The sequence below is a fragment of the Oryzias latipes genome, chromosome 13 (genome assembly GCF_053564925.1).
Source record: "Oryzias latipes strain Hd-rR chromosome 13, Olatipes_Hd-rR_3.1".
NCBI classification, from domain to species: Eukaryota; Metazoa; Chordata; class Actinopteri; order Beloniformes; family Adrianichthyidae; genus Oryzias; species Oryzias latipes.
Window position 1 is genome coordinate 23,604,985 of NC_136249.1, and position 27,918 is coordinate 23,632,902.

At 39.4% G+C, this 27,918-nt stretch overlaps 1 protein-coding gene and 1 long non-coding RNA gene across 2 annotated transcripts in view; one reads left to right on the forward strand and one right to left on the reverse strand.

Moving 5' to 3' along the window:
* Nucleotides 1-2,311: 2,311 nt before the first annotated feature.
* The window catches only part of LOC105355414 (uncharacterized), a 44,164-nt gene continuing 18,557 nt past the window's right edge, over nt 2,312-27,918 (reverse strand). Inside the window, exons 2-7 of the long non-coding RNA XR_002291507.3 lie at nt 7,712-7,752; nt 7,517-7,582; nt 7,026-7,049; nt 6,779-6,857; nt 4,733-5,642; nt 2,312-4,597 (exon numbers count right to left, since the gene is read on the reverse strand). This is a non-coding gene — a long non-coding RNA (uncharacterized LOC105355414). The remainder of the gene's footprint in view (nt 4,598-4,732; nt 5,643-6,778; nt 6,858-7,025; nt 7,050-7,516; nt 7,583-7,711; nt 7,753-27,918) is intronic.
* Nucleotides 24,558-27,719, forward strand: p2ry1 (purinergic receptor P2Y1). Its single transcript, XM_004075358.5, has 2 exons — nt 24,558-25,284; nt 25,418-27,719. The coding sequence occupies exon 2, from the start codon at nt 25,447-25,449 to the stop codon at nt 26,509-26,511; it is 1,065 nt and encodes a 354-aa protein (XP_004075406.1). The 5' UTR covers nt 24,558-25,284; nt 25,418-25,446; the 3' UTR covers nt 26,512-27,719.

The window sequence follows — 27,918 nt, forward strand, 5'->3', positions numbered from 1 at the left end:
AACCCCACAATCCATTTCTACTTTTATTTTACAGGTTTTTGTTGAGTACCGATCTGCATCCTATGTTACGTCAGCCACACAATCCAAATATTCAAAATGTGCATGGAGATCGATTGAGAAAATTATGTTTTTTTCTTTTGTTGTCTGTTATATTCACTTTTCCTCTTCACTCTTACGGGTTATCCTTCTATCATAGACCTCCTCCTCTCTGTCGCAGTCTTCTCTTTCCCTCCCAAATCCCTCTCCTTGTCTCTTTATTCCATCTCCTTGTGCACAGTCCACAGGCCTAATGGAGCATTGCTGATCCAATTAGAGCCGTTTCTGTGGCTCGCCTTACAAAGTGTGATATGCAACCTCATGCCCGTAACACACCATGACTCTCGCTTGCCATTCCTTCAGCATGCCTGGATTGTAATTCTCTTTTAACCAGCCCCCCCAAAAACACAAATGAATTTTTTTTGTGTTAGTATGTCACCATGAGGTCCAAAGCCAACAAGCTTTTCAGAATAGAGACACCAAATATCAGCATTTAAAATTTAAACACAGATTTTCATTTTTTTTAGGTCAGAATGATGTTACAGTTGATGAGCCCTCAGTGATGATGGCTCCAGATGGTGTCAAAATCGGTGTGTTGGTGACAAGCAGCTCAAGCAGAAAATGACATAAAGACTCACACAGATGTTCGTTGATTTGTTTTTTTTGGGAAATTTTGCTTTTACCAATAAAGTATTGGCGCATATTTGAATGACTGCACAATCAAAACCATGTAGTAAATATCTTAGTAAATTAAAACTGTAGAATCTGAAAAAAAAAAATTGTAATTCAAGATCATTTATAACATGTTTTGCTTTTTGAGGAAAAGTGGGTCCAAAGGCCTGCACAACAAACTGAAAATTTATCTTCATCATCATATGAGCAAGACGTGAAAAGACGTGAAATGCGACAAATGATAGCCCTAAAAGTTTACAGATATGCTTGAACAATCTCATGACGGCTTGAAGTATTTAACGACTCAAATAAAGCCTGATAGGATTGATTGGTCATGCTGTTAACCAATCAAATGGAGCCTGCCTCACTTGTAGCTTAGGGTCATTTGAAGCATATTTTAGACCATGTTGACTTTTATTTCAATAGAACTGGTACAGTGAAATGGAAATGATGCATTTGATTATTTTTTGTTTTGCTATATGTATCGCAAGTCAAATTGTATTGAGCACTGATGTCAGATTGAAGGTTTTCCTCAGATTGTGTAGTCCTACTCCAAACTATAAAAATGTTCAGATGTAACGACGACACCGACAATCATCTTTTTACAAACTGATCATCTTCTGAAAAGTCTGCAGCGTTGTCCTTATCTCAACTGTAATCCTTTGCTGTTACTTTGTTGCTCTTATCTGACTCTTTATTCACTCACTGGATGCCACTGAAGGCCCAGCTGTAGTGCTAGTGTACATGTTTGCACACAGGTTTGTGTGAATTATAGTAAGTGGTCTTGAGTGTGTTCTCCTTTACAGTAAGTGTCTGGGAGAGCATCCCTGTGTTGATGGAAAAAGGAAAGAGGCAAGTTGGGCTAATCAGATATGCTGAAAGAGGAGAGGTATTGATCAGGCCGTTTGAAGCTTATCCTGGAATTTAACACCATATGTCCCAGCACCGCCGACAAACTTGTGTTTTGACAGCCGTGTTACCAAATGATGACACCGACAAAGACCTAGTTAAACTTTTTCTATCCAAAAAGTGACAACATTTCCCAGTAGACGCCCCGAAATGTCAGACATACAGTGGTCAAAATACCACGGTCGTTTCACAAGCCCCCTCCCCTGTTGCCAGTTCCATTCTCAGGGTGAGCTTTTAGGCAGTGGAATAATCCTTTTGACTCCTCTCAGGTCATTCACACTGCCTGTGCAAAGTCAAAAATCCCAAAAGGCAAGACAAATCCTTTTTATGAAGAATATGTGTATGAATATTCACATTTATTTTAGTCACATATATTTTAAGTCCATTAAAAGGACAATGTAAATCTTTTTTTAGTTAATCATGAAGTGATTAAACTAAAAACTGAGCTTTTTTTCACTCGATCCAACTGAACCTTAATGTAAAAGTAAGACTTTGCAGCTTCTAGATAGCAAAAAACAGCAGAGAACCCCAACGACTTGCAGTTCCTTCTCTGTTGGAGTCTGGGTGACACAAAGGGGGCACTGAAGCCACAGCTGTACCCAGAGATGAACTGTCACTATTCAGCTGGCGACAGGATGTCCCCTGGCATCACATGGAGCTCACAAAGACGAGGTCAGAAGGCATGTTGTAGCCCTGATTAGCATACTGTGTGATGTCCTTTATTGAGAGTTAATTAGATAGTCATTTTCTTTCTGTGCCTTTTGAGGATACGTGAAGAAACTGTGGAGAACTGCACTGTGAGAGTAGACCCTAAAGAAAGAGCTCACTGTTGAAGGAAGAAGATGGATGAAAAAAAACCTGTAATGTCTGTGGTGTCGGCTAAATTTCATCATTGTGACAGGCCTCTGTGGACAGCTGGGAGGATGAAAAAAGGAGTTGTCAATGAGAAGCCAAAATGAATTAAAGTTAGTCATGGTGTCTCACTGCAACTTATGAAGGTGAGAAGAAGAGAGTGGGGCTGCCTAGGACCACCGACTGTTCAGAGGGAAGCTTTATGTGGTTAACATAGACACGGCAAATAATTACTCCACTGTAAATGTGATTTACATAATCCTTCCATCTCAATAATGGCTTTTCTGAATGACGCTTTTGCTCATTCTCAATATGTAGTCCGTGTCGAGTGTGCATGTCATGAAGCAGCCTGTTAACATGAGCTACAAGTGAGCTGTGGTGGAAAAATGGCATCTAACTCTCCATGGGTGTAATTAATTTCCTGTGATTTAAGAAGACTAAGCAGGATCACTGCTGAGACAGGCAGATTGCAGCCCAGATCCCAGCGAATGCAGAGTGTCTCCTCTGTTCCTCATCTCTGATCTCTTGCCTTTAATCTATGGATGGTTCTGAAGTTGCCAAAACACCCATCTAGACACATTTGATTCTAACTGATCTGGAGCCTTGACCAGACTAATTAATGCTGTTCTGTAATTTAACACAAACTTTTCCAGTCACTGCTTGGTACACTTTAGGTACTTAATTTGGGTAAAGTAGCCTTTTCCACTCATGGCAGTTTGCTCATATGTAAATCGGTGCATTTAAAAATTTTAGGAACTTTTAGGAACCAGAGGTAAATGTCATATTAGCATTTTTGAATAAAATGTCTCCAGCTTTAATGCTGGCTTTGACACATTTTGTCCTTTTGGAGGCGATGAGTTTTAATAACAAAAGGTCCTACACACAAATACTTTAGTTTTATGGGAACATTCAAAGTTTGAAAGAAAAACAACAACAAAAAATAATAATTTCACGTTTGTCTTTATTTAAACTGTTCGCTTTTTTTTGGTCAAAAACGAAGGTATAAAAACATCCATCACTTAAACGTTACTTTTTTGAAAAATTCCTGTACACCAGACTCCTTTTCTTTTCGCCCACTCCTCCACCACAGCTTCTAGTAATTTCACCTTTGTGAGTAAATGTGAATCTTTTTTTCCATAAAAGCATTTATTCCTTGATTTCCCAAGATTCTTTGAGGTTTTCATGCCTATTTCAAATGAAATATACCTGAAATGTTTTAGCAGTCTAACCTTTTTCTTTTCTTTTTCTATGACAATAGTCTGAGTTTTTTTCTTTTCCCACATTTTGACAATTCAATTCAATTCAGTTCAATTTATATCCCAATAATATATCCAAATATCATAACACAGTTGTCTAAATGGGCTTTACACCAATGATTGTCCAAAAAGATAGAATCAGTCATAAAATATGAACAATAGCTAATTGCTAGATTAAACTAGACTGAACCTGAACATCCCTGACCCTAGACCCTCCTTTATGTTCTATTAAAAGAAAAAATTTGTACATTTTCATAAACCATACTCTATGGCTTGGTGTGAATTTTCGAAGCGGTGCAAATCTCGCGAATCTTGCTCCAGGTTTTATGAAAGACTTTGTGTCATATAACTGGCAAAAAAAAACCTATTATTAATTGTTCTCCATAAACGATTGGCATTCCAATGAATTAAAAGTAGAGCCATCTAAACACACATTTATGTGTGTTTACAAAGTTGCTTGACGGTGGCTGCAGAGGGCTGTGTGACCGTGGCTTTAGTTGTAATTTTTGTGTTCAGCTTTCCCTCTTGAACCTTTTCCTTTCCAGCAATTCCAGTGCCTCTGGTGAATGGGTTTAGATGATTATGTTCCTGTTCAGTGACCTGCAAATGTTTTCTTACAAGGGTTATTTTAAATCAGTTCCTTTGGCTTTTCTGTCTTTAAACATGTCATTGCAGCAGTTGAGCAGCATGAATACTATAAAACACAATGGAGTCATTTGACTATTTTAAATCAATGTTAACCAGCAGAGAAAATTTCTTTGAGGAAGGCAGGTTGTGTAATTTCCTGGGAAAGTAGCTCTTTCTTCAGTACATGGGGTGAGAAGTCAAACTTCATTTTCCTTTAGGCCTCTTGGAGTTTGTCAGTTAAAATCCTGTAAAAAAAAAAAATAAGAGGGAATAAATTGGACGATTGTACTGCTAAAATAATGAAAGCTCATTTGGTGAGTAAGAGGGAAACCCTTGAGATTATTCAACAAATGGAGTTTCTGAAAGGATTCCAACTTTACCTCTCTCCTCTGAAGCTATTGACGGATGACATCTGTTAATTTAATTTCCTGTAAAGTTAAAGTCCCAATAATCGGCAGACACCCGACAGTGTGAGATTTGTTCTCCATTTCCTGGAGAGGGGGGGGGGGGTGAACTGTGATAACAGCACAAAACATTTGAGGAAGTAAGCGCCTTTAATTCAACATTTCAGACAGTATCCACTGCAGTAATCACATTAAAGATTTTCACAATCAGAGTTATAGGAATGCTGCAAATTAGTTTTTTAGACCAGGGATGGTTCAACTATTTAATCTGGCTGAATGAACGCCTGATCAGAATAAAAATGAGTCATGTAAACACGCCATTCGAAATACTCTGCCCCGATCTGACTCATTCGGATCAACATTTCTTTCCAATCGAGACAGGTGGGTCACACCGATTGTTGATCCCATCGTGATGCATATACTCAGTTTATTCCTGTTACATCCCACCCCAAGGGAGGGAGAAAATAGGTAACATAAAGAAAAATAATATTTAAGCCGGTAGGGTCAAACTGCCAGGACAGCCGTTTATTAGCTGGACAGATGCAAATGGGGTTAAAGAAGATAACTTAAATTCTCAGGCACTATAGCAATAACTAACAAAACCTAAAGTGGAACTCAAACTAGAGGGACATTACCAAGACACGAAAACATAAACGAAAACAAAGACCACATGCAAGAAGAAAAACCAGGCCGTTTCCACCGGCTTCTTATGCCAAGACCGACAGCAGGGGCAAGCTGACAAACTGATTCCTCTCAGGAATTCAGCTGCCACTGGAACAGGGGCTGCCGAGGCTTTTATGATTCCCGCCCAGCCTCATGATTGGAGGAGGGAAGGAGGCCGCAATCATCTCCTGCAGGAGGTGACGTCAGACGGTGTGGTGGAGTTCTGCAGAGGATAGACACACAATGTCTCAATGTAACGTATCAGACACTGCAGCTAGAGGGTGTCTTTTATTTTGAAAGGAAGTCATGTGAACCTTTGTCAAAAATTATTAACTATTTCATCTGGAGAAAAAAGGCTATTTTCTCTTTATGCTCATATTTTATTTATACCAAAAAAATGATAGTTAACTTATGTTTCTTTTAATAGTAACAAAAATCAAAATACACAGCAGTGTCTTTTTTTCTTTTAGGGTGAAATGGGACTGCTGGGTTTTGGTCAGTGATAAATGAACCTGAATGGTTCTTTAAGTATTGAATGTTGCAGACCTGTGTTCTAAAGGAGGATGTCTAGCATCAAGTTTTCTGTGATTTTAAGGCTTTGGACTGAGCTTTGGACCGAGCTTTGGACCTGAACTTTGCATGACTCCTTATTGTTGCAGCTTCTTTGAGACCAAACAAACATACAGAGCATCTGAAGCACATTTAAGGCCAACAAGATTTTATTCCTTCAGAAATCTTTTCCGTTCCACTTTGACTTTTATGGTCAATTCTGCCACCTCAGCGTCATAATCAAAGAGTCCATGGACTCTGAGTCAACAGAGTCACTTTGGGGACCCAGGCTGCATATAGTCTTCTAGTGCAACATGGCTGATCTGTAGGGTGGCGGTTTCTCCATCAGAGGGCTGAGGAGGCTGCTACACCCACACATCTGAGCTCTTAAAGCAGCCGAAGACACTCGTGGAGCAGGAATGTAGAGCCATGAGTCAGAGTTTCAGAGTCTCTGACAGAGAAAAACTCTGTCAGAGATGATGTGGAGCAGCTGGTGGGAGCAGAAGACACCAGAGAGGATTTGATGGCTATCCTAATGCAGTGTGCCAGAGCTGCCAGCCATGGTCTCCATCAGCATCCCCGTTGTCAGCAGAGGGAAAGCTGTGGCCTACAACAGAATGTCCAGATCCAAGACATCAGGATTTCTCGTGAAAATCCTAACAGTCAGACTGAGGCTGTGCAAACATGCTCAGTCACAATTTGGATTTGGTCTCCAAAGACCTCATGTCCTGCTATAGTGGAAAAGTCTGTGGTTGATTTCATAAACAGTAATTCCTGCTGCTAGCAAATGTGGAAATGACAGAGTCGTACCTTCAGCTTCCCTCCTGCCAGCATCTTCTTAACTTACACTTTGCAACATCTGAGACTGGCGGAAGGCGCTGAACCAAAGCTGAACAAGGAGAGGAAAGAAGAGCAAAGAAGTGTTAAGGTCACACAAGGTCAAGAGTGCAGGTCATGTTAAATAATGTTGCAGGAATTCAAAGAGGAAGACTTTGTTTGACTTTTTCTCAAAGTATTAAAAGAAAAGAAAAACACATATGAAAGAGCAAAGACTTACCATCATTTTTTTTCAGTCTTCTTTCTAAAAACAAATACAAAACAAGAAATTGCTGTAAAATTTGTCAATCGGAAATTCAAGCAAGAAAAGAGTTTAAAAGAAACTTAGGTGCTATTCAAATACTGTACTTTAGAACATAAAACTCAACTAAACAGTCAACAATCTAATCTTTAAAAAAAAACAAATGTAAAAACTAATTTAATTTAAATTCGAGAAAGAAAAAAAGGAATGTGAGTTCACACATAGGTGAACCGCATTGTGGAGGACGGCTGGAGGGCTGAGGTCCAGGAGCTCGCAGACACTGCCTCTTCTCTGGACGCTTCTTATGCAGGTGAACCAATAGATCCAGTATCAGCAACATGAAAACCATCAAAAACCTCTGAAACATCAGAGCTCTGTGTGCTTTTTGTCCAGAATTCTGATTTTTGTCTCAATGTAGCATATCAGACACTTTGAGGTGTTGTATGACAGACAGCTGCTGTCATGTTTACCTTCTGGCACCTGGTAAATGATCTTCTCCTCTGCTCCACAGGCCCCTGGAGGGCCGGAGGCAGAACCTTTGACAGACAGAAAAATGGAGACACAGGATCATTCAACTGCAGCCTTTACACCGGGGCAGCTTTGGGGATTACTTTGTAAAATAAAATGACAAACTGGAAAAACTCATTAATATCTGGAGTGCTCACTTGTGCTTTTGGAGCAAAGGTGCCATTGGCCTCCTGGCTCTCTGTAACAGCATCAAATGCAGGTAAGAGATGTAATCTGGTTACTTTAGCAACATGAAAACCACAGAAGCCTCTGGAACTTCAGCACTTGTTTGCATTTTCTCTAAATGAGCTGTTCTTTCATTCTAAACATCCAAAAGTGTGACATTTAACAAATACACAAGTACTCAACAAAAGACCATTAATCATCCTACTCACTTTACGGATGAATATTTGGAAGCAATTAAAGTTGCAGTGAGCTAAAGTGATTTAAGGTAGAAAGTTCAAACATATACTTGATGCATAAATGAAACATGTCAGAGACGTTTAGATCAGACAACTGTTGTCATGTTTACCTTGTGTCCCCTGAGACACAAGGCAGAAATTGTGTAATTTCACAGTAATTGTGGTCCCCAAAGGGGCTTAATTTGTCACTCATCTGGAATGAAAAACATACAATAAAAGGTGGGACTCCAACTCATTCTAGAATAAAAATATCATAATTTTCAACCTTAAAAACTAAAGATGAGAAACCAAAGTGTAAACGGAAAGCAATGTTTCAGAAAAGAATCAGTAATGAGAAGCTCCATGATTCCTGTTCATCAGGTTAGGCAAAAAGTGGTGAAGATGATGTATATAGCCAAAAGGCAAATAAGTGATGGAGACGATCTCTAAGATAAAACATGTGTAGTCTTGTGTACAAAAACCTTTGGGCCCTCTTTAAAAAAAAACACACAATGAGAACATGCCTAAAAGGGCATCCACTTGGTAAAAAAGAAAACATATATATTTAAAAAGGAATGTGCTTGTGCTAATTTCCTGAACTCGTAAGACAAAACTTTTCTATTCCTCTGGAAAAAAATATTACTAGTTTTTGCCATTTTTATTGATTTATTCTTTTGCAGCTTTGCAGCTCCATATCATTGAAGCCTCAGAGGTTCATTTTTGCGTTGCTGTCCTTTCCCTTGGAGCCAATAAGAAAAGATAGATTGTTTCACTTCTTGGCACCCTTTTCTCCCCACATGTAACTCACTGCCTCTTCACTTCTCTTTCCATAATAACTGTCACTTTCCCTCTGTTTTAGGCTCCTGTTCGGCTCCTCCTCCCTCCTTTGGTTTATTCATTCAACCTTTTGGTCCCATTCTCTGCCACGCTGCTGTCAGAGCTTTCTTCTCCAGGGATGTCCCTTTGCATGTCCTCATAAAGCTTCTGTTATCCTGTGCTTCATCTGTGTGTATTGTAGTGTAAAATACTGACAGCTGAAACAGCTTCTTCTACTGGAAAACCGCCGCATAACAGTTTTCTCTCTTGTTTTAGTGGAATTATCAAATTAACGAAAGCCAGCCAACTACTTCATATCCTTCCTTCACGCTTTTATTTTGAAAGAGCTAAAACAGAAACCACTACCTATGTATTTAAATGTGCTCATTTTATGTGATATTAGACAACTGTTGCATGTTCAATCGAATAAAGAAAGAAAGGAGTCAAAGCGTCACATTCTTAAAACGTCTTTGGGAAAACTTTTTTAGGAAATTTGACCTACAGTCATTGAAGCATGCCTTCATTTCCATGCGTGTTGAGGGGGATAACAAAAAGTTAATATGCGTGTTGCATCATGCCACACTGACTTTTAGCCTCTCGAATTTCCATTTTACTTCAGTCTTTGACTCCTTCTTTTGAATAGAGCTGTTGCAAAACACTCCTAAGCATGTTTAGACCAGCACGCTCACTCACACACCACACAGTCTACCCAAACGCTAAGGGAGTCATTTATCACACTTCTCTGAGACAACCAGTGATCTGTGCTGAGCACGATAGACCTTCACCTGAGGAAGTCAATGAGAAAATCCACAGCCTTATCTATTGTTCAATGGGAATGTTTAATTCTACGCTGGCTGGATACTTTAGTGGAAAAGCTGTCACCGCTTGGATTTGTTCAGCCAAGCAATTGAAAGAGTTATTAAAGAAATATAAATCGTTATTATTGCAAACAGGAAAATCCGGTTGGGATTTCAGGGCAGAATGTTCAACAGCAGCTCGGCTCCACCACGCATAATAATTCTGTTAAATTAAATTTAAAAAAAAGTTACTTACACTATCTTAAAATGTTTACAAATGAAATAAACTGTCTTTATTTGGAGGTCACAAATGGACAGATAAGAATGTGTAGTAGACATGGCCATAAATGGTTTGGGCTAATATCACAAAATGCTTATATATTGAAATAATTGGGTTAAGGTCTGGGATCCTTGGATTTGTGTTGCAGTGATTTCTTATGGGAATGTCTTTATACATGCAAGAACAGCCTAATGAATGGTGCTACCTAACAAATTTCACAATTTTCCACTTTGATATGTTACTTTGCTCTCTTTTGGACATGTGGACACATGTTAATAAGAATGTTTATTTTATATCTGGGTAAAAATGTTTAACATAATCCATTTAGATGCCACGTAAAACAGTGTATTTCTTTCATTCCCCCTCAGTGAGACCTCCTATTTTTTAATGGTCAACAGAACTGGACTGTGTTCAGCTTTGGAAAAGCAAAAGTCATTAAAGAAACATTTTGCTTCGATTTCTTTTTTCTTTCTCAGAGCTGTGAGAAGGTGGCAGAGTTCACTTTAATGGAGGTTTCTACAGGAAGCTTTTTACAAGCATTAGCTGCATGTTAGACCAGTGGACTTCATTTAGCTGAATGGTCACACTCAGAGGTTTACAATGAAGAGCACCATTAGCTCCTGTCCTCAGCACTTTGTGTGAAGCAGGTATGCTTTCGTGTTTGCTGGTAAAACATAGTAGAGAAACAGCTATCACTCCTTTTGAAAACCTATTCACATATTTTAAACCCGCATTATAGTGTTTGACAACACTAAATCAGTTTAAGAGCATTGTTTAAGCTTATTTTTGTGGATTCTCTTTTTGTATTTGTGTTAAAAACTGAATGGTTCATCTATTTTAAAAGTGTTCCCAGTGGTCTTTTAATTCAGAGTATGCCATTTTTAGCTAAAATGAAAAATAAATGTCATTTTTTAGGACATGCAGTCTACAGAGCTGCAGGAGTTCAACAGAAATCCGCCTCTGAGTTTTGGGCCACTGGTGGAGCGGAGTAAGCCGGAGCTCACTTCCCATCTTCATTCATCTGCTCCTGATTTATAATGATTTAAACATAGAAATATTATTAAAAACAATTTTAAGCTTAATTTTCTCAGTATGTGTCCTCCATCATGAGAAAGATGTCACAAGAACATGTTAAAAACACTAAAAATGTGGTTTTAATCGGACTGGGTGTTGTAAAAAGTTATATAAAGGAAGAAACCATGTCATTGTTCATCACAGTGCTAAAAAAATGAAATTGGTAATACTTTAATTTAAAAGACTGCTGCAACAAATGCAACATCAATACGGCCTTTTAAGGGTTTTCGAACCTTAAGACGGCATTCCTCTGAAGTGAGTGCCCATTATTCTTACATCAATCCTCTGAACCCAACAGGATGGAGTCGAAGTCCACAACCATTTTCATTTATCAGATGCTCTTCTATGTTAAAATCCAAGTTTGGCTTAGAGATACTACAGTAGGTTCCACATAAAAGTATGTATAGGTACAAAACTCTTGAAAACCCCTTATTTCCTTTCAAAACCCTCTTATTATAGTCATAAAGAAGGAATTTGTGTTTGTCTCAACTGATACCACAGCTGAATGAGTCAACACATAAGACATGCTTTCATACACTGCAGACAAAAATGGAGCTAACTGTCTTTTTAAACAATCCTGAGCCTGAGTTTTACTGGGATAAATATTTGTTTCAATGTAAATATATAGAAATGGTAAATGATGCATACTTATTTGGCACTTTTCTGCTTTCCTTGAAGGTCTAAGGAGTTTTCCAGTCCCAGTTCCATTCACCCACCCACACCTCAGCTGCGGTTACATGGACAAAAGTAATCGGAACAGCGCCTGATCAGAATAAAAATGCGTCATGTAAACACGCCGTTTGGAATACTCTGCCCCGATCAGACTCATTCGGATCAAAATTTCTTTCCAATCAAAATAGGTGGGTTTTGCCGATTGTTGATCCGATTGTGGTGCATATAAACAGTTTATTCCGATTGTGGGTCACTACTGCGCTGGTTTTATGTCATGAGTAGACGGTGTAGCGCTCCAGAGAAAGCTTTGGAGAAGCGCAGGACCGGTCATCTGCTCCACCCGTGCGAAGCATGTCTCTGCGCAGAGCAGCTGGACTCGTAGTTTCGTGTTTGCGGGCAGGGGAGGGTGCTTTGTTAAGGTGTGTGCACTCCGGAGGAGACTTCGCACCACAGTCCGTCCGGCGGCTCTGAACGTTGTCTCCCAGGAGGACTGTCTCCAAGCAGAGGAGTGGCTTTTTAAAGAGTTCTCATGTCCAAATGATTTGACTGAACGTGTGGCGGATATGTAAACGTTTTTTATTATCGTATTAGGTTTTTCTGGGCCCATGTAAACAGTTTAATTCTAATCCGATCTTTAAACCGATCAAAGATGTTTTGCAAATGTAAGCGCAGCTACTGATGGAAGCTGCATTTCCTTACACTGGGGGTGAGGTTCAGGTTCATGCTCAAAGACGCTTTCACACTGGGGGGGGGGGGGGGGGGGGGGGGACTTAACCTGTGATTTTCCATTCCTGCTGTACACTTCCTATTTTTAACACTTATAAACTCTTTCCTCAAATTTAAATGAGAAATGTGTTTGCTTTCCTGAATATGTAATTTACAAATCATAAATAATACTGTTTTGTCTTTGCTCTTGGTTTCATAATTACGCGTCTTATATTGTTTTCATATTATATTAATGAAACAGGGGAGAGTCTGCATCTATTCATGATGGAAACTGAAAGTGGAAATTAGATTGTACATTAAAAAAAATACTTACTGCCTTTATAAATTGTGTTGAGAAGAATTCTAGGAACATTTGTACTTTAGTGCCTGAATGCACACATTTATTCATGAGCTGCATAACTGAAATTGTTATGCATTCAGATCCTACATTTACATTTTTTCATCAGAAACTTTAGACCGTTAGATTGTTTGGCTTGTTGACATATTCTTGTGTCATTGTTGGCCGGAGATCCCAGCAATTGTGGGGAAATATCTTGTATGTAATCAACATTTTTGTCTCCATGATTTGGTTTATTCCTAAAATGAAGAATAGTTTCTATTTCAAGGCAAATGTCTTGTCTTAATGTATTTAATACGTATGTGGTGGATCTTGAGTCATTGGGCTGCCTTTTTTTTTTGCCGTATCTGTCTCACCCCTCCACCATAATGGGCTAATTACATCAAGTGTTATACTGAGGGTTTTTCTGTTTTCCAGTTTCCACATCTACACAGATTTATGTTGATGTCTGAATTGTGTGGTCAATAGTCTGGGAGACAGTTAAAATGTTTAATAGTTCTGTGAAGATTAGTATGAGAGCAATGACAGCTTCTGTGTCCTTGTATTCTATTTCTTTGATAAAAGTATCTGACAGACGTTACTTCTTTTGAACTGTAGGGGGGGGGGGGTCTTTTTTTAAGCATACAAAAGGAGTGCTGCACTGGGGTGTTGTGGTTAGCACTGTCGTCTAATGGCAAGAAAGCCAGGACTCTAATTGTTCCTTCAGTGTACGTGTTGTCTTTCTCTGTCTTGCTCTGTGATGGACTTCCAAACTGTCCAGGGTGTACTTCGCTGGCGCCCAACAGTAGCTGGGTAGGCCAGATGGATATATGGCATCCAGGGTACCACGATATTAACACGCATACTTATTGACTTAAAACCATCCTGTCTATTCTTTTTTCATCTTTATATTCTTATTTCTGGAACTCTCAGGACTTTCTCTGATCATTCATGATGTCCTTACTTTGAATGCTGAGCACTGCTTTTTCTTTCCACATTATGGTTCCCAATAATTTTGGACACATGAGGGGTTAAAATATGAATTCTGCAGCCCCTGTGTGCTTTATCCCATCAAATCCAAGTATCAGGCCTCTATGTTTACCATCAGACTACCATTGTTCATGATAAAAAATGGTTTTCTGTTTTCACAGCAGTACATTTACAACATTGACCTTCCTCAGTGACAGATTTGTTTTCTCCCCTGGAAGCAAAACATACAGCCTTCTTTCACAATTGGATTTGTGCTCAGATAAAAAGACATTGGACTTTCAGAAGAGCATTTTAAACATAATCTGTGCATCCACAAATTGGCACTATTTCTTAAGAAATATATGTGTACAAATGTTTGTTTTTAAATTGTATTATTCCTTCACCATGATATAGATGTTATGTTCGACATGCTATTGAGACCGAACATACAATGTCTGAATGGATGGTCTGAGTGAGAATGTTACACATCAGGATGTGATGTGTGTATCTGTTAATAACTTTTCATAACACTCTATTTTTAGTGCAACATACATGTTTTGAAATGTGTTCGTTAGATATTTTTACCAGTCTTGATTAGATAATTGAAAACAGCTTGTGTGTGTTTTCACAGATAACACAGACATTTAAAAGATTCAAAAAATGAAAAAAATAGGATTTTATTTTTTAAGTAAAATGTGTTTTCGTCTAAAAGGCAGAATCCAAATTGGGACTTTTTAAAACAATGTGAGAGATTGAAAACTTTGCTGCAAAAAAGCGCATAAGTAAATATTTCCCATGTATTTTCTGGATTTAGCTTCACACCATCAGCCAACTGACCAAAAAAATTACAAATTATTGCCGAAAATCTTCCTGCACATGCAAATCTGACTTGGAAAATTGAGATTTTAAGATCTATTAAAGTGGTATTTTTGCAAAGCAGTCAAACTGACCTTCTGTCTACTTGGTTTGAAATGCAAGTGACATTCAGCTGAATTGATCAGATTAGTGAAAAGTCAGTTTCTCCATGTAAGCCTACACAGCTAAATGATGTCTTGCCATTTAAGGTGGACAGACGGAAGATATCTGAAATGCAGATGGAGTGAGTGGAAAATTGAGATAGAAGGGAGATTAAAGAAGGACAGAAGGTGAGGCAGGGGCTGCATGTTGAGTTGGTCACAAGGTTTAGCCTGTTGATCACAGCTGCAGTCATAGAAGCCCCTGGAGGCGGCTGACCTTTGTGTGTATGTGTCTGTGTGTGTGTGTGTGTGTGTCTGAACTGTGTACTGAAAGAGCAAACCTAACTTTTCTGACCTTTCTCTTAAGGTCAAGCCAATGTGAATGGGACTATCATATGATTGTGGGTCATTGGAGTGATAAAATGAATTTCCAGAACTAAACTACATTCAGAAAATATTTATACCACTCAATTTGAAGGACTATAAGAAGAGTGCCCTTTGTTTGGTTAGTTTTTGGTTTATTTTTTTATTGTTCTGGTAATGTTCTGTTTTCAGGCTTGTTTTAACCCCTTTCACAGGCTTTCCTGGTTTCATTTGGTAAGTAAACACAGCTGTCTGTCAAGTTTCTGTTTTTCAGAACATCTGCTATTATCACTCCATTTTTTTTTTGTTTGATCTTGTTCCACAGTTTGTTCATGTTTAAGTTTATTTATTAAAGTATTTAAGTTCCTGTCATCGTGCTTGTTCTTGTTGTACTTTGGATCCTTTATTACTCATTTCAGTCTAAAAACTGACAACTTTTCATGATCAGGTTTTTAACAGTGATATTATACCATGGTCTGGGTGAATACTCAATTCTGATTGGCTGTTGGGTGTGGATTAAAAAAGTGATAATCCACAGTAATAATGCACACCTAAAAAAGAAATTCCAGTCACATAGCCTTAATGTTGTATATCACTGCGGTGGCTGCTTTAAAACAAACTTTAACTTCATCATCTGGACAAAAACAAGCAGTAAGGTGACCTTTCTCTCTGAACTGATGCTTTATTTAACCCATCGCGACAATCTGCATATATATTCTGCTTTCCTTTTCCTCCCGCAGTCAAGTTTGGTGCCAGCACAGCACGTTGTCATGTTACTGCAACAACGCGCCACACCACATGACAAATAGCCCGTTTTTTGTTTTAAAAAAAGTGATCTAAACCGAAAGAATGACAAGAACAAAGTACTAAGAACTGATTGAATATTTATTTCTTTTTATAATTGACCATCGTATAAGCGCGGTAACAGCCTTTGTCTGTCATTTTCCCATACTTAATCAAAAATAAAAGTTTTCCCAAGTGGATAAAAATTAACAGTCACGAAGGCTATCTAGTTTAGATTCAGAAATGTCTCTCTTCCCATAAGCATTGCACCTTAGGTCATTCTTTAAAATAGGGTGATTGGATTCTCAAATATCTTGGTAGATGAGTTGCTAAGTGAGCCCACAAACGAACTCATAGGTTGCTTTCAGGCTTGGATAACTCATTGAATTGTTTTGAATCTGCACAGAATGCTAACATGTTTTACACTTTTTCTAGTTAAATTTGCTTTACTCAACTCTCTCAAAAGTGAACCAAAAACTGAAGCAGACCAATCTGCTTGGAAGAATCCCGCATTTCAAAGCTGCTCACTTGGGGGCTGTTTTGGGAAATGCAGATGAGGATAAAACACAAAGAAAGAAAAAGTCTAGCTAAACATATGATTACATATAAATGCCACATCAGACCATGTTTATTTAAGACATTTTTCTGCCATGTTTACTCTCTTTTTCTCACCAGTCAAAAACTACTGCAAGGTCAAATCTGTCAGTGTGAATGCAGCCTGAGGGGGCTTTCACTCTGGGACAGTCCCCAGGACTTGCCTTTTTCTCTTTGGTTGACTTCCCCTCTTTTGTCTGTGGTGAAGTTCATCTGCATTCAAACTATTGTTGAACCATACCAGGGTTCACCTGCAAACAAACCAGCATGCTCATTGATATGCAGACCAGGGTTTGATTAATTGCCCCACGCTGGAGTTCAGGCAGACCTTTGCAGCTGCCAGACAAAGCAGACTTTACAAGTAAACAAACTCTGAAAAGGACCTAATAGTTCAATGTGAAAGTCCCTCTGAAATGGTATTTCAGTTCAACTAAACAAGTATGCTGTTTGTATTTTTTTAAACTGGAGATGGATAGCCAGAAAAAGTAATAAAAGTAGAGAAACCTCTCGTAAGTTTTCGACTTTTATCTTGCAAAAAATTCTGTTCTTGCGATTCTTGTCTTTGAAAAGCACAGGGACCCAACAAGGCTTGTCTTCATAGTTTCTTTGTCCATTGCTGGGCCAATACAGAAACACGGGCAACCATGTGTAGCTCACAATCTCCAGTGAGCAGGACTATCTTAAACAAAATCCAAGCTGGCACAGTGAAAACATGCAAACTCCGTTACGAAAATGACCCATCCAAAAAGTGGAGCTCAACACAGATCCCTCTGCAGAGAACAGACAGTGTTTGGACTGTAGCACTCTGGCATTTGAAGCCAAAATGTGTCAGTGGAGTTAAGCAGGAAGTAGGGGAAGAGATAAAGGGAGAGGCATGCAGCAAACAGTCCCTCTGGTTGAAATCAGACTTTGAGGTTTACGCCTTCTTAAGAAATCCTGAAACAACACGGAAGTTGCTTAAAAAAAGGAGTGAGCGTCTTCAAGCGTGACAGAATGCACTCTTGTTTTTCGGCAAATGAGAAATCGAATTGTCTGCATTGAAGCTTAGTTTGTTTAATAAAAGGAAGTGTATCCCACATTGTTCCATCATAATGTTTGTGTTTTTGCTGTTGAACACAAAAAGACCAGGACTTAATTCACTCCTGAAACACTTGGGTTAGATCTTCAACCCAATTCTGGGGTTATACATGTTGGGATGTATTTTGGATCAGTTTTTGGAGAAACATTTTTGGGTGGATTTCATTTGAATCCTATTTATCTTTTATTGTTAGTGCCCCTCCGAGTTAAAGCAACCCAATAAACAATTAAAAGTCAATCCCTTTTTAAACTCAGAGTTGAACTTTGATTATTTTTAACTTCGTAGATTGTATTTTTATGTCTTAATGGTTTTAAAATGTGTTGGTAGTGAGCTGACAAGAACCCTAACCTTAGCCCAGTTCATGAAATATGTGACTCCTTAAAAGTTGTCATTGTCCTAATGGATATCTGTCTGTGCAGCTTTCTAACAGAGGCTTACAGGAAATGGTAATCATTTAATTGGAGAGAAAACAAAGAAGATTTTCGGACACGAAAGGAACCAGCAGATTTGGTTAGCAGTATTGTAGCAATGTGCTAAAGCAACTTGCTCTTTACTACAAAAACCTTACTAAAATAAGATTTTAATGATACATTTTTATTTTCAACTAGATCTTTGATTTGATTTGATTTGAAATGGTTTATTTCAAGCAATTAAGTAGAAATAATACACAACAGCAATATAAACATCAGTTATACATTCATACAGTAACTAATCAAACTTAGGATAATTAGACATATTAATAAATATTGCTTGAAAGGGAGTGGGAGGAAGCGAACTTATATAATCCCACCCCGATTATACTGTAACCATTTTATTACATGATTTATCAATATCCGGTTCCCAGTTTTTATCAGACAGAATTAAAAATCATAAGATATCGATAAAGCACATGACAAAGATGAATTACTTAAGTATTACGTCAAAAATAACTATTTTAGAAATCAACATGGCAAATGCAGATCAGTCATCTGAAATATATGCAGCTTATGTTACTTATAAAAGCCATTCATATGAATAAAACATAATACTATATTATTAAAGCAGACAACACTGTTTCAGGAATTTTCATAGCAAAAATTTCATCAAGTATCAAAAGTTAAAAACATGTGCAAAATTATGCTACATTAGGAAAGATTTTTGAATCAATTTATCAAGTTTTGGAGAAAGTGTAGTAATATACCATAATATCTTTGTAACTTTAATTGCCCAAATTATCACATGAAATCCAAATTCACCGGAAAGAGTAAGAACTATACTCTCAAGGCCCGTACACACCGGGACGAATATTCGCCAGGCGTTATTCGCCAGCGTTTTTCGCCACATTTTTTGTGTTCACACCCAGGCGATTTTCGCTGACGATGAGTGGAGTGAACATGCAATTTCATTCCCTGACATTAGATGGCGCTTAATGTAAAACAGAAATACTCCTGTACACAAGGTGGCGCTGCGCAACTTTACGCTTCTTAAAGTCGCTTTTCACTCAGAAGAAGAGAGCAAGTATTTACACGCTTGTCAGAATCAAACAAAGAAAACATGAATATTTCAAGCACCAGTAGCTCCAACTGGTGCTTGGTTCGGGGATGTTTTAGAATGTCCGTCATTATTGCTTCGCGGCTGTGTGTAGACGCTACTTGGCGTCTATCTTCTTCGCTGGTATGTGTGCTCAGCAAGGCAGTTTTGTTTGAGCGCCCCCAAGTTGTGTTTTACTGTAACTTCAGAAGCTCCAGACACGTGAGCAAAAGCGCCGTTCTCATTGGTCGAGTAGATTTCGACGCGACGCGTCGAAAAAAAAAAACGAACCCGAGGCGTTTTTTTTTTTGACGCTTTAACGCCTGGCGTTTTTTTCGCGTCGGTGTGCACACTCTCATTGGGGCCCTTTGTTTAGTCACGAGGCGTTAAACGTCGGCGAAAATCGCCGGCGAAATTCGTCCCGGTGTGAACAGGCCTTCAGAGTCAAAATTGAAATGACGCAATCCTAAATTTGCGTGAGAGTAAGAGATTCCTCTGAGCTGGAGTGCCACTGATGCTGCTGCTGCTTCCAACTTCAAAGCAGACATTAACATTTTTGACTTTTTGCAGCCTGTGATCACTCAGTTTTTTGCAGTATGTTTTAAATGAACCGTGCGCGATCGTTACTGCAGATGTCCCATGGGAAAGGGGAGAAACAGGCTATCACAGATGCTATTACAGGAAATGTGCCTAAATGTCTCCCAGACTCACAGGCTGGAGCTCTGGCAGTAATGGGCGTTTAGGCAAGAAACTCCGCAGCATTAGAAGCCCTGAGAGTGAATGTGTTTTTAAAACTCACCATTAAAGTCATCAGCACCTCTTCTCTCTCTGGGTGCAAGGATTGGGGGGTGGGGGGGTGTAGTAGAGGGAAAGATGAATGGAAAAAACAGTGCGAGGAAATATGAAAGAGCAAGTGGAGAAGGAGACACAATGGTGGAGTGATGCAGCGTGACAGACGAAGAGAGTCAAACGAAGAATTCATTATTTTCCAGCTCAGTCTGTTGGAAAGCTGATAAGAAAGATCAAAACCAGCTGAGATGCTCATCAGAATCACATGTGCCTCGTTGAGGGCATGGGATGAGCCTGGAATTAGATGAAGGGGGGGGGAAAGGAGTCCCCATAAGTGTACTGGGGAAAAGGCTCGAAATATGGGCAGAAAGACAGACAAAGGTACAAGGAGAACAAAGCAGGAAAATTGGGGCACAAGCACGGCCGCTCAAGAGATATAAGGGACTTGAAAGCTTTGTGGAAAATTGTTTTTCCGCAAATCCGCTAATTTGTCAAATTAGATTTTCTCACTGAGACAGCTGTGTTTTCAAGTTAGTATGCTAATGTGTCTCTATCTCCCTCCCTTGGTGTGGTATCAGAAGCCCAGTTTTATCACAGTTAATGAAAATTACAAATGCGAGAAATACTGTTAACCATCTCGACTCTGACGGTAGCTGGGCTATCAGATGGGTCATTGGAGAGGAATGTAAACAAATGCAAGTCAGACATTGTAAGTCGATTCCTGAACATCAGTTCCCAGACTTCCGACAATGGAGTAGAACAAAAAAATTCTCCATCTTTTTAACGTGAAGAATGTCCTCTCTGTATCCAGTGAGTCTTTCAAGCTGTGATCTGTTTCGAAGTGTCTGCAATGATGGAAGTCACTTCAAACTGAATGGATGAGTGGCTTGGATGCCTGAAAATACCGAAGCCTAAAGGCTACACAGAGTGAGGCCATGGTGCAGAAGGTAATTTCAGCATTTTTTTCTTATCTGGTTTCACACCTGGAAGCATGTGCAGAGCAGCCCTGCGTCTCTCCAGAGGGATTTTGTGGCAGCGGGAGAGCAGCAAATGAAAGTCATACCATCTTCATATGTTCAGCGCACAGCGGCACTCTGGCAATGACAGACACATGCCATTGTTGCAGTATTTTTCTTAATGGATGAACACATATGCAATGCAGCAGAAGACCATGCAGCTGTCTGTATGAAAAGAAGCATTCCCAGTCTTGTTGCTTTGACATATGAACAGTTTCTATTGCTGCAATTGTCAAGGTGTAGGGTTGAATAATAAACAGTGTCCATGAGTGTGCAATAGAGAGGAACATTTATGCTTTTAAAAATGTATAAGCTAGAAAGCACTGTAATAATGTGAATTTGGTTGGTTTCTAACTCTTTGAGTCATCCATAAAACAAAACAAAAAAACATGAATTGAAATACAGAATAGAATTATTTTGCAAAGTTTTCAAAGTTATGCTTTAAGAATACTTTTATATTTTCTTGATGACATCATGTCTTTCTATTAATTGGTTAATATAAACCCATCCCAAAAGCTTCCCGATTGTTCCAATGCACCGGTTAGCATTTATGTCAAATAGACTTCAGTCAGAGCATAAATAATGAAACGTCTGTTGCTTTTTTTCCTTTTTTTTTTTTTTTTTACCACGACAGTCCCTTGGACTTCGCGGATTGGGGGTGGAATGCAGAAAAATGTCACACCTGGATGCAGTCTGGTCTGTTTTCACACGCAGTGCTCTCAACAGCGAACCAAAGACCAAAACAGATCAAACCGCCCAGAAAAATCTCACAGTCACAACAGCTGCTCTTTCAGGGAGGCACCAGCCGGGACCGGTACTGATCAGAACAAGAGAAAAGCAGCTAGTCCTGCAGGTCCTTTGACTACCGGGTATTCAAAAGCACCTGCACTACATTGTGTTAACCCTCAAAATACCTTCTCCCCCTATTATAATTTGTATTTCTTCAGGTTCACTCATTTTTCCCCCACTATTAAGGCACAACACTTACCTGGATTGTATATTTTGTCCGCTTTATCTGTTTGGTCTGTGGAAAGTCTGTCTTAATTCACAATAAAGTGAACCCCACTAATATTTGCGAGTAGACTGTGACCATCACTCAGGCATTACTTGTTCAGAACATCATGATGCTCTCTATTGTTGGGCATTAAATAGAATGAAGTCAGTGCTTTTTCCTTTGGGTTCAGAAAATACACCTCTCACTTCAAAATTAAAGCTTTATCCATGTGAGTGGTCCCATTCGTGATAGAACTATATGATCCTCAGACAAGATATTGTAAGAATTTGAACACAAATGCCAGAACTTAAAATAACAGGAAAATAATTCAGAAAAATAGTCTGAGACTGAAACCTAAATTTAATTAATTTTTACCCCAGAAGAGGAACTATTCCTCCATCACTCTCTGGCAGGACATCCCTTCAGCCTTTTTAAATCTTAAGACTGGAAGTAATCAGAGGGAAAGCACCCAAAGTACTTGAGCACTTCAAAAGTCAGCTAAACAACAATGTCAAGTAAGCAATGCAAATTCCATCTGCTGAGAAAGAGCAGAACTCGCCCGAGAGCTTTGGAGCATCAACAAAGCTGCCCGAAAGAAAACAAAAAATGGGATTGTTTTTACAGTCACCTATTTCTTAAAGGTTTGTTTTCGGGTGTGTCTCCAAATCCTTGTGGTATGCTGTTAATGCTGAGATGTGTGCTATTGTGAGTTCATGTTTGCCTTTAATTTGCTGTTTACTTATCGAAAAAAGTACTTTTTTTCCAGTAGTTCCTGTAAGCATAAAATAAAAACTTTAAGACGTATTTTCTGAGTTGTTCACTTTTTTCATTTTATAACTTTGAAAAAATACTTAGATAACTGTTTAAGCTCCTTATAGGGACAACAATCCACAACTTTGTATCAAGTTAACCACCATGCATTTTTAAAAACTCCCTTAAAATTTAAAATTTTGAGAAAAAGTATCCAACTAAAAAGAAATGTGGTGAAAACGTAAAGAAGAAAGTTCCTCTGCTAATTTCAATGTTACGGACCAAAGGTCAAAACAACCTCAAATGGGGGCCACACAGAAAATGGTGAGTCAAGCAAAGAGCAGAAAACATTTCCTAAATTTGCTTAGCTGTCAGAAAATGTTCCATTTTTTGTCATTTCTTTCACTTCCTCTTGGCGTGGAAGAGGCTCACCACATCACGTGGTAAACTTGGTTGGTGTGCCTGCAGAAATCTGTTTGATGGAAGTCTTTCTCTGTGCCAGCCGCTCCACACTGGCTGTGGCTGTGCAGCACAAAATGATGAAGGATAAGCATTTTCCTCCCCTCGCTTCGTAACGGTAGATTAGCTATGGGACATATCACAAATTGATTCTAGAGAATTGCCATGCTGTATCGCTCAAAATGGAGAAAATAGAATAAGACCTTGTAACTCTGTAAATATGTGTAACAGCAAATTGGGATTGAAACCGAGTCACCAAATCGGGAGACTTTTTGGTGGTTTTCTAAATCAAAAGATTTGCCCCTGACAATTGTAATAAGCGTTTGCTTGACTGTTTAATGAGCCATGAGTGTTGTTATGCAGGAAGCTTTCAAATGGCATTACAACATATTAATTACATATAGGAAATCATTGGAAAACCGATTGAAGAGAGAATCATTTTTAACTATTTCTTTTTTCTCATTTGCATGCAGAGACACCAGTGGGTCCCTGAAAAATTTTATGGCCATGCTTTGTGATAGTTATAAGGAATAACCAATTTAATGGTGACATGAAAAGACCAGCAAACTATGCCTTATCAAATGTACACTGTGGAGCCACAATGTTCTAGTGGATATTATATTTTTCTGGCTCGTGAATATCATCCATTAGAGTATTGCTCCTGCCTTGGCTCAATTCACTCTCCACAGTTTTAAGACGTTAGTTTTCTGCAGCATTATAACCTTTGGCTCACTCGTGCTCATCCGGAGCACCTTCACTATTCTCCTCCATCCTCAGCCCGTCTGCTGCCTGTTGCAGCTCTGTCCTTCACTTTGCCGCACACACCTTAGATCGGTAAATGACCCTCTTCATTTACAAAACAGGAAGTTGTTTTTTGTGCTGCTTTACACCTGATGCTTCAGTAACTGCAGCATCAATCTAAAAAAGTAAGCCACATAAATGAAGTGTATGTAATAAATATCTTTTTAGGATAACTTGAAACTACATTTTTGATAGTTCTTGCCATCAGGCAAAGCTGGACCCCAGCTTTGCCTGATGGCAAGAATAGCTTCTGACTATCAAAAATGTAGTTTAACAATGGATCTTAAGATCCATTGTAGACGTTCTTCGAATTGCTTTTTAACCATTTACATAATTTTCACATTTCCAATGGATTCTGAAGCAGAGAAAAGCAGCTTTGCGCTGATATGCACCCTTTACAGTAGTAAAGTGCTTACCCAATTGCAATTAACATAAACTAGCTGACTCCGCCTAGGAGAAAAGCAGCATATTCATGTAAATAATAGGCATGAGCAACAGAGCATGTTCTATTTTTCATACCCAGTTACATCTCCAGGAATAAAGGGTTAAAATGTGTTGTAGCTCACATGCAAATGTTGTATGTTCTTGCAAAATCGCGGGTCTGGAATCTAGGATCTGGATCATGCAGTTCCACCTGTACCTTGATTTGGTAGCAAAGTGCAGGTTGTGCCATAATAAAAACTCCAGAAATTGTTTTTAGTAGAGCACAATTTGTAAAAATAAATAAAATAAAAAGGGGGTTTTGTGTGTGTGTGTTGTAAATGTATTTATTCTGCTAGGTTTGTAATTGCTGTTGTGGTAATTGTTCATTGATTGGTTGTTTTAAAAACAGTTTTTATTTATTGCGTTTGTATTATTGTTTATATCTTTATTTTTCCAGCTTTGTCAGGGCCTTATTCTTTTCTTTTAATTGAATGTTTTTCTAGAGGGCCCCCATGTGAGTTTTTGCTTTTTGCCCCCAGAAATTCTTGCAGTGCCCCTGCTGATTGTAAATGTTACCAAAGAAAAGCTGAATCAATAAGCTAGAATTATTTATTGCATTCATTCTCTGTGTGTGATTGCCATTTTGTGCAGATTAGTGTTGCTTTAATTGTTGGCTTGCATCCCAACAACAGCATGCCTAGCGAGATTCAACACCGTATGAACGGAACTGAGTTTGGCTCCACCTAACTAACTCCAGCCACAGAGAGAGCAGCATGCTCATCTCCGGCGCTGTGGAGTGCGGTGCTGGCAGGTCAGAGCCTCTAGTCGTCGGGTGAAGGGAGGCGGAATAAGACACGTGAAAGCTGCTGTGTGCCTTTGTGGAAGCGCACCTCCCACTCCACAGAAAGTCCCCGTTCCCCTTTGCGGAGCCTGTTTGCACGTCTCCGTGCCAGATCCTGCAGCTGTCTCAGGACTCTTTTAGTGGAGAGACGTCGCAATCGAAAGCAGACTTTTTTTTCTGTTTTCCTGCGCGCACTTAAAGGATTGTACAACTTTTTAAAGACCTTTTTTAAGAGTGCGTAAAGACACCTGCCATCTGAAACGCGCGTTAACTGAAATCCCCTGCAATCGCCGTAGGAATGAGGAACACGAGTCTATATTCGCGGTAAGTGTTGTTGCCTTTTTAAACTGCACGTCACTGTAATTCACCGTTTGGCAAAGCGATCATTTGAATAACTGGTGGCCCTCGAAGTCCCCCTCATTCTGAGTTTAAACCTGAAATCCTCCTTCTCATGCAGTAAGGAGACCAGCCTCTGCCCCTGACACAATGACCACAGACCTGAACTTGACCTCTCTGCTGAATGGGACAGAGTCAGACCTCAACAATCAAACGAGATGCTCCCTCACCAAGACAGGCTTCCAGTTTTATTACCTGCCCACCGTTTACATCATGGTCTTCATCATGGGGCTGGTGGGCAACAGTTTGGCCATCTGGATGTTTGTGTGCCACATGAGACCATGGAGCAGCATCTCTGTCTACATGTTCAACCTGGCCCTGGCTGACTTCTGCTACGTCCTCTCGCTGCCGTTCCTCATTTTCTACTACTTCAACAAAACAGACTGGATTTTCGGGGATGTCATGTGTCGGCTGCAGCGGTTTATTTTCCATGTGAACCTGTATGGGAGTATTCTGTTTTTGACCTGCATCAGTGTTCATAGGTACACAGGGGTGGTGCACCCGCTCAAGTCCCTGGGCCGACTGAAGAAGAAAAACGCTGTTATAACCAGCATGTTGGTGTGGGTGGTTGTTATTGTAGGCATGTCTCCCATTCTGTATTATTCCAGGACCGGTCCTAAAGGTAATTCAACAACGTGTTATGACACCACCACTAAGGATGAGTTACCTGGTTATTTTATCTACAGCATGACTTTGACTGTGTTCGGATTCTGCGTCCCTTTTATCATTATATTCTGTTGCTACGGCATGATTGTCAAGTCTTTAATCTGCAACGACATGAACAACGCTCCCCTGCGGCAAAAATCCATCCACCTGGTTATCATAGTTCTTGCTGTCTTTGCCATCTCTTACCTTCCTTTCCACGTGATGAAAAATCTCAACATGCGTGCCAGGCTTTACTTCCAGAGCCCTGACATGTGCGAGTTCAACGACCGCGTCTACGCTACCTACCAGGTGACACGAGGGCTGGCCAGCCTCAACAGCTGTGTGGATCCTATTCTTTACTTCCTTGCTGGAGATACATTCAGGAGGAAGCTGTCACGAGCCACTAAGAAGGCTTCCAGGAAGGGAGACAATGTGCTGCAGTCCAAGAGTGAGGAGACGGCTCTGAACAGCTTGGCTGAGTACGTGGAGAATGGGGAGCGCAGACTGTGACCCTTGCCGCTGCGAGACAGTTCCAGGAAAGGATGGAATGAATAAATGCACTGTTTGAACTGAAGACTGTATGTAAAATCTGCCAGCTTGTACTGTAGGATCAATATTCAATTTAACCCTGGGACACCCGTTGCTGTGCGTGGAGCCTGTTGTTGTTGATAAGCTATTGTATTATTATCCTGTAATGTGTTGTACTCAAATATTAGAGCCATCCGTCACATATTATACAAACATTAGACAAATGAATATTATGATGGTCAAAGCTGGTGGAAACTGACTCCCTTTCAGGTAATGATGCTGTTCATCAATTTTCTCTGCAAAGTAGAAATGACGATAAATTGGAACATGTCTGACTACAAGTTGATGTTTAATCAATAACTATTTAGTAGGTTAGAGCTTGTGCTTAAGAAAATGGACCTGAAATGGAATTTATTGGAGACGAGAATGCACTGAAATGGATCATTGCGTGCCATACTGAAATTATAATGCACTGTTAGCACAGTTTTTCAGCTCTACCCATCTATTCTCAGTTTTTGTTCTTCATCATTTGGCATTGAAAAGGACAAATCTGGTTGGCTACTTTTACTTATTATTATTTTTACGACAGCTCAGAGGCACAAGCCTGTAAATGTTCTGTTACATCAATCTTTCTCTCCTCAGTCAGTTAGCCGCATAGAACCCTAACAAAATACTTGCAGTATTTTTTGCGTGATGGAGTAATGTGTTTTTCGTTTTGGTGTACAGTGCAGGATCTTGTGACTTTCCAGATTGATTGGTTTTGTTAAATGTCATTTTCGTGTTTTCGGTGCATGAGTCCAGTCCCAAACCCAGTATGTGACTCACCACAGCAGCTCTGCTCCACTCCAGCGCTTACTGCAACACACAGAACTCAAGGCTGCTTTGGCTTTGTGAGCCCATTTAACATGTTGAATATGTGTTTGTGTGAAATACCTCTAAGTGAGTGGTGCACTGTGTCTGTGTTGGGCAGATAATTGTGTATGTTTTGTATTCGTTGTAAAGATTATGGAATTTAATCATGGAGTTTTTCATACATGTCTTATGTGAATGTTTGATGTTTGTGGCTTATACTAATACCTAAATGCAATGTGGCTGACAATGAGGGTTAAGAAAGGAAATATCTTTGGTGCAGCATTTTATCAGCCATGTACATCTTTGTCAATAAACCTCGATATTTAAGATATGCCGTACAGTGTAGAAAGGCTGGTATTTATTTAAAAATGGAGTGGGTGGGGTTGCAAATAAACGCTCACAGTTGATTTTCAGGGCGATTGTGCAGAGTCCTGCCTTCTACTGCTGTTTGACTTTCTCTTTCAACTAAGCCAGAGGGAAGTGAGTGGACGAGGGAGGAATTAAGAGTGGCACCTTTTTCCCTTGGCTTGTACTGAG